General features: G+C 35.4%; 1 protein-coding gene across 2 annotated transcripts in view; it reads right to left on the bottom strand.

The window, feature by feature from the left end:
• The window catches only part of LOC107732012 (dermatopontin-like), an 11,174-nt gene extending 3,263 nt beyond the window's left edge, over positions 1 to 7,911 (bottom strand). Inside the window, exons 1-2 of one of the 2 annotated variants that reach the window (XM_016543237.1) lie at positions 7,635 to 7,911; positions 7,348 to 7,490 (exon numbers count right to left, since the gene is read on the bottom strand). In XM_016543237.1, coding sequence (XP_016398723.1) covers positions 7,348 to 7,490; positions 7,635 to 7,781 — 290 coding nt within the window. In that variant the 5' untranslated portion in view covers positions 7,782 to 7,911. Of the gene's footprint in view, positions 1 to 7,347; positions 7,563 to 7,634 lie in introns of both variants that reach the window. The other variant, XM_016543238.1, reaches the window with a different exon arrangement.
• Positions 7,912 to 12,103: the final 4,192 nt, after the last annotated feature.

Raw genomic sequence — 12,103 nt, 5'->3', positions numbered from 1 at the left:
AACACTAGAGGCAGTAAAACTCCGACACCTTTTAAATTATTTTCACACGGAGTATGATTTACAGAGTTTCGATTAATAAAGCGTAATTTTCGCACAATTACTTGAAGAGTATTATGTTGTGACTTCAAAACATTTTTAATATGCTGGGAGATTTGAAAACTGATGCTTTTGAGTGTTAGCATGTAGGTTGACGTATTGAACCCGTGTTTTAGCGCCAATCAGTGGACATTTCTCTTTGAAACTGCGGCGAAACGTGCAGTAAGGTACGTAAAAACGGTGTTGCATAAATGTACGCAGAGGTACGTATTTTTATGAGACTGGGTTGCATATGGTTGTGTGAGGTGTGCCTGACTTTAGCTATTGACCTTTCTTTGTGTGCATCTTCCTGTTTATACTGAAGGGCTGACTAAAACTGCAAGAGGAACGTGTGCTTGACAAACATTCATGAACACAGCATTAGGTCTGTCCTTTTTGTCTGGCGCCATTAGTTCCATTTTGCCATTGCAGGGCTTTAAATGAAGATCTGTTTATACTGAAGGGCTGACTAAAACTGCAAGAGGAACGTGTGCTTGACAAACATTCATGAACAGCATTAGGTCTGTCCTTTTTGTCTGGCGCCATTAGTTCCATTTTGCCATTGCAGGGCTTTAAATGAAGATGAAGATGAAATTAATCTTTTTGATTTTTCACAGGTTGTTACCAAATATCGGTGTCATTTGACCACAGATATTCAGAAAAATAGCGGTGGGTGAGATATTGCTATTGAACAGCAGTTAAATAAAAAGTTAATATTGAGTAACTTCGATTTTAGACACACGTTATTTTGTCTGTTTTTGCTTTGCTAATGACAATAGTTCCAAACAAAGCCACAGTAGTCCCTGTGCAACAGATTGTAGTGGGATTTTGCTTTCTGTTTGAATCATTGTTTTTGAATAATCGGTTGAGTGAATGATTCAATGACTCATTCATATAGACATTTGACTGGTTTGGTTCCAGAAAGAATCAGCATTGTTAAACAAAAAGATTGTGAAGTGAATGAATGATTCAGTGTGAAGTGAATGATTCAATGACTCGCTCATAAAGAAAGTTCAATTGTTTCGTTCCTGAATAAATCAGCATTGTTGAATGAATTGGTTAAAGGGATAGTTCACCCAAAAATGAAAATTACCCCATGATTTACTCACCCTCAAGCCATCCTAGGTGTATATGACATTCTTCTTTCAGATAAATACAATCGGAGTTATATTAAATATTGTCCAGGATAATCCATGCTTTATAATGGGAGTGGATGCTTGCCCAAAATTTGAAGTCCAAAAAATTGCACCCATCAGTTATAAAAGAGGTCCACACGGCTCCGGGGGCTTAACAAAGGCCTTCTCAAGCAAAGCAATGCGTTTGTGTAAGAAAAATATCCATATTTAAAACTTTATAAACTGTAATCTCTAGCTTCCGCTAACTGTCGTCCGCGCATTCACGAGAGAGTGGCGTCCCAGCTTATAACGTTTATTTTTTTTTTAAACGTTTTCATTTTTGGGTGAACTATCCCTTTAAGTGAATGTTTCATCGTCTCTTTCATAAAGACAATTCACTTGTTTCATTACTGAATGAATCAGTATTGTTGAATTAATTGGTTATGTGAATGTTTCAATTACTCATTCATAAAGATAAATCACTTGTTTTATACCTGCATGAATCAGCAAGATTGAACGAACATCGTTCAATGACTCACTCATAAAGACAGTCCCTTGCTGGTTCTGTTGGTGAAACGATGTAAGCTGAAGGAATGCATGGAGTGATACAGTGAACATCCCAGTGCTATTGGGTTCCTGTATCAACACTCTTGGTATGCCACTCGTCCAATCAGATTTAAGGACTGGAACTAACTGTCATATATGCATAACCCACAATAGTTTTAGCATATTTAACCCATGTAATTAAGCTTCTGCAGGTATGATAAACTTTGACTTTTGACCATAAATAGTCAAATGTTTGTTACAGCAGGAACAAGTTTACCCGTCATGGCTAGTTTGCAAAACAAGTTTTTACACGTCATTGCAATAATTCTAAATTGCTTTAACTAGTCAATAATTATAAGACTGAGAAGTTGTTTTTAATATAAGTTTTTCTTAAGCCAGCAAATGTCAACTCTGAGGTGGCTGTGGGACGGGGAGTCGTTTTTAAGGTTTTCTGTAAATACAGGTTTATTTAGGGTTTCTGCTTGTTTATGGCCCATACAAACTGTTGTCATCACACAACAGAGACACAATCATGAGTTCTGCACTGCTCCCAGGCCACCAGCAATGCCAGACTTTTGTCATAGCAACACTAATGCTATGGGCAACTATTCCACCAATAGGAAGTAGGCCAGGGCCTTCTCCCAGTGGAATGTCATCTATGACGTAGTGCAAATCAGAGACACTGTTCTTATAATGTGAAGAGGGAAAAAGGAAGTAAGATCCTCTTAAAAGACAACCATTGATATAGGTGGGTAAACAACTGATTCTCCAACAAGGTGAATGTCTAAATGTAAAAGGCACATATGTTCGATATGGCATATATATATTTATATTATAAATTATATTATAAATATATTTGGTAAACAGCACAGTTTAAGGAAACATATTTTTCAAATTGAAAATATATTTTGATTAAACCATGAAATGCCAAAATATTTATAAAAATGTACGTCAGGGGGCAAGAAAATAAATTTTGGATTTTGGGAAAATGCATTTTTGATAACACTTTAGTATAGGGACCAATTCTCACTATTAACTAGATGCGTATTAGCATGCCTATTATTAACATATTGCCTGTTTATTAGTAATTATAAAGCACATATTCTGCATGACCATATTATACATCCCTAATCCTACCCAATACCTAAACTTAACAACTACCATACTAACTATTAATAAACAGCAAATTAGGAGTTTATTGAGGCAAAAGTTATAGTTAATGGTCTGTTAATAGCGAGAATTAGACCTTAAAATAAAGTGTGACCCATTTAAAAAAAACAAAAAAAAAAACATGTTTATTAGTAGGCTACTTATAACTCACATATTAATGCCTTTTTCTGCATGATCATATTTCAGATCCCTTAATCCTACCCCATACCTAAACTTAACAACTACCTAACTATTAATAAGCAGCAAATAAGGGAATTTATTGAGGCAAAAGTTAGTTAATAGTAAAAATTGGTCCCCAAACTAAAGTGTGACCAAAAACTATATGAAGAAATATAAGTAGCTAAAACTTACTGAAAAGAATAAAAATATATATGTTATCTATATTAAAGGTGCTGTATGTAGGATTGACACCGAGTGGTTGAACTAGGTATTGCAGTCCAAATTCAAAATATTGGAGAGGATTTTTTTCACCAGGCCCCTCCTCCTCAGACTTGACGCACAGGCAGGTTGCCAGATTGACGACACTAACAGGAACTAGCGCGCTTGACGATGAATGAAATTAAATACGCTGTGTTTTCCGCCAACTGGCAACCCGGGTGCCGAAATACAATTGAGTAAACTGGCAGTGGGCGGGTTTCACAAACCAAAACAGAGACCCACATTCCGGCCCGGAACGCACATTTTCAAAGGAGAATAACTGACTGTAGCATTGTTTTTCAGATAAACAAGTATGTTAACTTAGCATGTTTCTTAAATATCTGCAAACATATTATGGTATTTTTATGCTTTAGTAGAGTCAAAAACTTACATACAGCACCTTTAAGAATAAATTTTTGGTCATTTTTTAATATTTTAAATCAGTCCACAAATTGTGAAACTGATCTAAAGATCATAAGATGATTTCTTAATTGTAAGTTCCCAGCATGCAGTAAGACTGACAGACAGTATTCCCTCACAAAGCTCTAGCAGTGCGCAGCAGACAGGGACTGAGGTCATTGGCACTGGCTCTAAAGAAATCTTACAGAGTGGGCAGTAGATCAGGGAAAACTATACTGAGTCCAATTAACCCACTGGAAAAACTCCCCCAATGCTGCTGGAGTGGGTGGAGAAACCTTCATGGAGCACTGAATGGCCCTTGGCGCTGTTGCTTATGCCCTCAGAGACTGATCGCAGCAACCAGACATTTCCTGTTCTAACAAGCTGGAGAATTAGTAAAATAAGGTCACTTTTGTCATGAGAATCACACAGATTGTAAGTTATCTTAAGGGTCTTGCAGGAAGATATGTCTTTCAAAGCATGATATGAAGAGCCTGAGCCAAATAAAAAATCACAGAAAGTTACAGTGACATTTGTGGTGTTACAACACACATCACATCATTAGAAAAAATGGAGGAAGGAAAGAAGGCAATCATCTCACTTTAAGACATTACGGTTATTGTAGAGGGGAAAATCATGAGAGGGCTATGAATAATTTTTCATGTCAGACCATTCTGGGCAAAACATTCACGTTCCTGTGGACAACCAGAGTCTAGATGCAGGAAAGACTATTTCATTGTCGAACACGAAAGTCGGTTTTGGATGAATAGCTCTTTTCATAATACTTATTGTTCCAAAGCAGCTTTGCAAAAAAATAGTGCCTTAGTAGTCCTGAGTGATCATGTCAATGTTGAGCATGACAAAGAAAGCAGCCAGTATAAAGTTTAAACCAGTGCACAGTATGCTTTTATTTATTGTAGCCACTGGTGTTTACCTTCAGTTTGAACTTTATGTTTTTATATCAAGGCAGCAGCAATTAATTATCAAAATATCCATTCATAGAGTGTCCTGACACTGCAGCACTGTGAGTATAGAATGAGCTTGTTATTCCAGGAAAAGTTTAATCCTGAATGTGTTCAAAACAACAAAGCTTATACTGTTCAATGCAGTTCAAGTCTTTAATTGGTCAGATTTCAGTCTGAGAAGTTAGTCCTCGGGACTCTGTGTAAACCTGGCAAAAATGAGAGAATAGTACATGCAGACATTTCATTGAATTAGTTGTAATTGACAGTCAGAAATGAATGTGCAATGAGATACTGTTATATTTGCAATATCCTCTAAATTATTCCAGTATGAATGTTACGGAGCTGTGAAGCTTTATTGTGCAGTTCTGTTTATACAATAAGAATGTAAAAATGACTGTTTATCATCACAATGAATTTTAATAATGGCTGCATTCTGTGTACGAAATAATTTCGTCTCATTTGTGTTAATCTATTATGAAGTTAATAAATGACACATCAACATTCAATTTCGCATTCAGATTCAGATGCGTATGTTGTTGTTGTTGTTGTTTAGATATATTAGCAAACCAAACTGACCCTTGCACTTTTTGGAAGTCCTTTTAACAAAACAAAAAAAACTTCTATTAAGTTCTGTTAACTGTTTCCTCAGTTTCCTCTACTTTCTATAAAAACTTCCCAGCACTGCAGATGTGGTTAGAAGACGACCATTTTGGACATAGCGCCTGTAGCACTCACATCATTACAATGTATACTAGCTCTTAATGCAACTAGAGAGACTCTGTTAAAACTTTGGATAGCAGCTAAAAAAACATTCATATCTCTTTGGTTAAAAGTTGTTTTGCAGAATCTCCTGGAGAGACTGGCTGGCAGCCTGGTTGAACACCATTCTTAAACTGGGGTGACTCATTAATCTTGGATTGACTAAGTGGACAGATTTTTGCACACTCATTAAGTGATCTGTTTGTGTATTTTTTTAAATGCATTTTAATATGTTTTTGACTTTTTTGCCTCTATTTTCCACATTAGTTGGTCATTGGTTTATCTGGCTGTGACAAGTATCAGTAGGTGGTAAGCAGTGGTGTTATTAATGCCCCAGTTTTTGTGGGTGGGTGTGAAGAGTTTTTTAATTCTGGTTTTATGTTGCATGCAGAAATACATAAATAAATAATTAAATTCATATCTATTATAATAACTATAGATCATCTCAGAAATGTGTCGGATATTGGAACTGGAACTGAGATAGCGTGTAACCAGGACCACATGACTGTTCATTAGAAGAGAAGAAGAAATAATAACATGTCAGACCTACGTTCATGGGTCCAAGATGTTGTGCTGTAATTGGAATGAACACTGCAAACCTTGCAGTGCTTCAACAAGAAACCTTTTAACAAAGCCCAAAGTACAACATTCAATACAACATATAACACAACTTAAATTTGAAACGTCATAGTGCTGTTCTTAATAAGATGTCACAGAACTGAAGTGATTCACAAATGTGCAATCAAACATGTCTGAGGTACATTTGTGGAGGCTTGTTAAAGTTTCATTTTGGCAGTAAACAAGGCCCTTAAACTTAAGTGTTGCCATTATATCTCTTCTGTGGCTTGTGGCTTACTGAGAACAGCCGACCTGAGGCAAAGATTAAATGACACTTATGAAATCTGGATTGGCCCAAGCATCTGCTTGTGTTTCTCTAGTCCTATTTAAGAAACTTTCATTGTTTTCCCCTTGACAAACCAACTATCATGATGTTGTCAAAGCAAGCACTCAACTCTGAAAGCTAGCATTAGCTAGTGCTTTCCGTAAACATTCACATCTGAGTCTAATCATACATGCAAGCGAGCTCTCCATTTTAGTTAGTGTAAACCCAGCATATAAACACCAAACCTTTTTTAGGAAAGCTCGTCAGAAAAATATTTGCAACACAAGGGATGTCTGTGTAACATCAAAAATCATTTCCATATAACTGTCCAAAAAAATGATATTCCAAATCTGTCTTTCATTCATGTATGTGTATTCACCGGACAACTGTGCAAAGTTATAAAATAAAAATTAATTCATTAACAAATGACAAAAATATTCAGTTTGTTTCCGTCTCTATGTATCTATATATATTAAACACTTTTTTAAAATAATATACATTGATCAGGGTGTCGTTTCATGGTCTTTTCTGCTACACTGAATGTTATCATACAAAATACATATTTTACGCAACACAAGGGATATAAGTATCACATTTGTGGAGTTGCTTGCTGTGTAGTATCAAAAACTATTTCCAAATAACTCCAAAAATGAGAAATTCCTTATCTTTCATTCATTTATGTGTATTGACTAGACACTTGAAACTGCAAAGTTCTAAAATAGTAATTATGAAAAGATGCATTCTTGCAATGTTTGGCAAACATGAGGAAAATATTTTGTTTATTCCATATTGTATACTCTCTCTGTATCTCTATGTAACACACTTTAAAAAAATAATTATATTGAGTGGAACGTCAGGGTGTCATTTCATGGTCATTTCTGCAACAGTGAATGTTATCATATAAAACATACTTGCAAATGTGTTTTGTATTATAGCGAGCGAGACATATAAAAAAGGCATATTACTATGTGAACCTGTGTTTGACAGCACACTGTGACCCGCATACATACAGACATACCATTCCAGCCCGGCTCTGTTGATATCGTCCCACCAGCATTCGTTGGGCTCTCCCCAGTCATAGGGAGTCCTCTGGCACTCAAAGTTCCACAGGCGGTCCGAGCCCTCTTTCTCACTGAAGTAACTCCTGATTGCTACTAAGACCTCACCATGGGGACACTGAAAGTTGAAGCCCTGGCGCCAGGTATTCACCCACTCCTCACCGGTATCATGCATGTAGCCGTGCTGAGCGCACAGGCGGTCCGAGCCTTCCTTCTCACTGAAGTAACTCCTGATTGCCACTAAGACCTCACCATGGGGACACTGAAAGTTGAAGCCCTGGCGCCAGGTATTCACCCACTCCTCACCGGTATCATGCATGTAGCCATGCTGAGCGCTGGCTGTGGAGAAAACCATCAGCAGGCACAGAGCCTGCAGAACATGTGCTGAGCTCATCCTGAAGTCAAACTCTGTGGAACTTCTCAATGCTCCCTCCGTCTTAAAGGCTCTCTGGGATGTGTTGTCCAGATGTTCTGCGTCCGGATCCAGGGGTGATCATTTTCACCATAAGCAGATAGTTGCGGTCAGGGATTGAACTTTTTTGTATTGTTAAGGAGAATGTTTCCAGCCTCCTCCCAGACTGTGCCGTAGACCCTGAGCTAGATTATTTTAAAGAGAAATCTCACTTTAAGGCCAAACTTTTATGTAAACAGAATGGGCTTATTTTCAATCTATCATTCATTGTGTTAAACAGTGTGATGGAATGAGGAACTTTCACAGGAAATAACATTTGGACTGAGAAAATGAGCTATTTTTAATGAAACACACTGTAAAATGGGAATACAGCTAGTTGTTACTTGTTACCTCAAGTATTTCTAGCTGATCTGACTCTTAAGAATTATTTCCATTGGTAGGTTACAGTCGAATGTATTCAGATTAATATGTAGTCATGTTAAAGTAGTTTAGCCAAAGTTCACCCAAAAATGAAAATTTGCTTAAAATGAACTCACCCTCAGGCCATCCAAGATGTAGATGCATTTGACTCTTCATTGGAACAGATTTTGAAATTTTGAAATTTTGCTTAATAATAATAATTATTATTATTATTAAATTATTCAACCCCTTGACTTGCAAGATATTTTGCTGCCGAGAACAAAATGTTATGAGAACAATTTAGCACAGGCATTTCTATTATAGAAAATTTATTAATACACATTTGAGTGATTCTGACAAAATAAAGTTGATGATAAATGAAAAAAAAAAAATCAAATTGGCTCTAAACATTCATGTACAAAATTATTCAAGCCCCAAAAGTCACATTTTGTGCAGAATCCTTTATTCTTTATATCACCTAGAAACTTGTAAACTTATAAAACAATTTGTTCTCAATAGCTTTTGTGAGAGCTCTCTAGTTTACGTTTTGCGATAATATAAACATTCACACAGTCTAGATTTGCTATATAGTCTATATTGGTTTACGTGAAGTTATGTATGTACTGTATGTGTATAAAGTTAGATGTACTATATTTCTAAATTTAAATATATGGCTGGGTCGATAATATAGTTTACATTTTGTGGCAATATAGACAATCAAGCAATTATGGGGTAAAACGGAGAACCCTCAGGAACCCCTTGAAAAACATGCAAACTCCACCCAGAAAGGTCTCATAGCCTCAAACCAGGGACCTTCTTACTGCCAGGCCACAGTGCTACCCACTAAGCCACTGCACCACCCACAAGGATATATCTCTGACCTCTTATGGAGCTATTTCTACCTCATTTAACCATTAAAATGACCCAGTTAATTTAGATGTTACCAAATGAAACATTTTTACACAATCATAAAAGTTAACCTATTTTTTTCCCCAAAATATTTAATAAACAACCTAATGTAGTAAGTCATATTAAATAGGTTGATTCGCAGATGTTAAATAACATTTGTGACTTAATTAAAAGGTTATTTAACATCTCTGAATCAACCTATATACATTAAGTTACATCAGCAAAACTAAATGGAAAGATTTTTGGGTTACCTAGCAAAACAAAGTATGTTAATATTAAATAGCAATAACCCTTCAGAAAGAGGAGTACTTGTTATGACCTCTAACTCACAAGTTACTCAAGGTCACTAATGTCAGAGGAACATTGTGTTGTGCATGTGTCTGAACTGATTACAGCATTTTCCTCTTCTTAATCAGCTGCTGATTCATTCACTTAATCAGTTTCATTCCATTTCATCCTCCCCTTTACTTTCAAATCCGAATGTATTACTATGCGATATTTAGTAACAATAAAAACAGATCATTTAGTATGTCAGGCCACATCAGATGCTGTAAGCCTTTGATCCCCTACAACTTTATCTCAGTGATAAGTCTTAGGCACAGTCTTGTAAAACACAAACATTTATCTCTGGAGCTCAGATAACAATCAGTGTTTAGGGCTTCTGCAGGGTTCTTTGAATTATCATAGTGCTCTGTTTAAACATTAACTTGTCTTATCAATGATCGGATGCAAAGCAAACTTTGTACTAGCATAGCGACTAACGGAGCTACAAAGCCATAATGTGGCAAGTTGAGTCATTAAACATTTGAAGACCTAAGCCAAAGTCAAAGTCGATATATTTACATTGTACAGGAGGAAACATGGAGCAATTTTCAAATAAACCATTGTGCAAACATGTAAGACTGCACCTAAAGCAGACATGTAACATAAAACAGTTCAGGAGAATGGCACAAGTTATTACAACAAATATTGACAGTATAAATATACTGTTGCAATATTGCATATCAGAACACAATATATACATGGTGGAAATGGGACGTGGTGCAGAGAACCAACTTTTATACTAAATTATATAGTTTACATTTTGTGATGATATAAACAGCTACATAGCCAAGATATACAGTATATTGCTTTAAAGTATATCACTTTATATAGAGAGCTGTGCAATATTGCATATCAGAACAAAATATATATAGTGGAAATGGGACATGGTGCAGATAACCAAATTATTATATTATATTATATTATATTATATTATACAACAGAGAAATAATAACAATATAGAAATGATTACATTTCTCTATAGCATTTTCTATGTTCAGTGTTGTTGGGTTTTTTTTTTTTACAGTTTCAAAAATATTTTTATGAAATAATAAATAGTAAAATATGTTTATTTTGTTTTATTTTTTATTTTATTTTTATTTTGTTGATGATAATGATTCCCCCCCCCCAATTTCTGATTTCTAAATTGCCTTAAATGTCCACTTTTTGGGTGTGTTTTCCTACTGACATGCTCTCTACAGTCCTCATTACATGTACACATATTTGCATTGCTTTGACCATTCTCTGTAGATCCCACCTTCTCATACCCCACGATTGATCGATTATGTACAATGCCTGCACGCTATTGGTCAAACTACTTTTCAGTCATTACCTTCAGCAAGTATGAAAACAATAGGAAAACAAAGGTCCTTATAATTTGGGTCCTTATAATTTTGACTTCTATATCATCCATACTGATGTTTCCACTGACAGATGATGTAAACTCCCATCATATGCAACAGTCACTTTAAAAATAATAAAACTGTTATAATTCAAAATGTCTTACAAGGCTGAACATCATAACCACAATGCCATTTGATGTGACTATGGCCAAACATGGGTATCGGCTATAAATATGTATAAGGGCATGAGTTCAAGCCTGGCAACTTCAAGAGGAAATTTATGAACTTTAAGAGTCCCTTGCTGCTACAGTAGCTTTGATGTAAAGTATAATTCAAGTAACAAATAATAAGATAAAGTGTAGGGCCTCTCACTACAGCAAAATCTTCAGAAATAGCTCATAATCCTCTGAAACAAGATTATCAGGCTAGTTCCTATGTACTGATGCACTGAATGGAAATATGAACTTGAGTAAAAAGCAGCAATTTAAGAAATATAAAGAGAGGTCATTGGCTATGAATAATTTTCCATGGATATTATATATAATAATTAGCACTGAGCACTCACTATAGAGTATATTGTTTATAAATTAAATCCAACATTACATCCTAGTACTGTTTGTCAAGATTAAATATGGTCACTTTTTTGTTAAAAAGTATGTTTAATAATATTTTACAGTAGAAGTACTGTGTTTTTGCTGTTTGATATTTTATATACTTGTACATTGTATCAATTTGTATTTGTACATTGTACATGTATTTGTAAACTGTGATGATATTATCTTTATTTGAAAAGAACATAATTTTTTACAATATATTACAGTAATATTTAACGTCTGTTACATATAGTATTAATTTTTACCCCATATACTAAGGTAACCTACACTGTAAAAAATGACTGGGATTTTAACAGTAAAATACTGTAAAAATGCTACAGTAAAAACCTGTTAACTGGTTAACAGTAAGTTTCCATACTATATACGGTTGTAACGCATCAGTCCACTGAAGGCGAGCGTAGTGAAGAACCCAAGTGCAGTTTATTTACAGTGTGATCCAAACATCCAAACAATAATCCGAGACTTGACTTGAGTGACCGGCATGATGTGAGCAGGCTCTGGCTTGGCAGACGTGACGTGAGCAGACCCTGTAGTAGCAGGTGTGACGTGAGCAGGCTGTGGCTTACATGGAAAACATGAACATGAAACAAAACAAAACCCCACATTACAACGGTGAATAAATGTAATTACATTTAATATAATTTTACAATAAAATACTGTTAAAAATAAGGTTTTTGGAAGTGAAAAAGAAAAAGTCATTGTATAATTTACAGTGACA

The sequence above is a fragment of the Sinocyclocheilus rhinocerous genome, unplaced genomic scaffold, assembly GCF_001515625.1.
Source record: "Sinocyclocheilus rhinocerous isolate Xijiao unplaced genomic scaffold, SAMN03320098_v1.1 scaffold1120, whole genome shotgun sequence".
Classification (NCBI taxonomy): Eukaryota; Metazoa; Chordata; class Actinopteri; order Cypriniformes; family Cyprinidae; genus Sinocyclocheilus; species Sinocyclocheilus rhinocerous.
The sequence above is the reverse complement of the archived record's forward strand: the minus strand, read 5'-3'. Positions and strand labels throughout refer to the sequence as shown.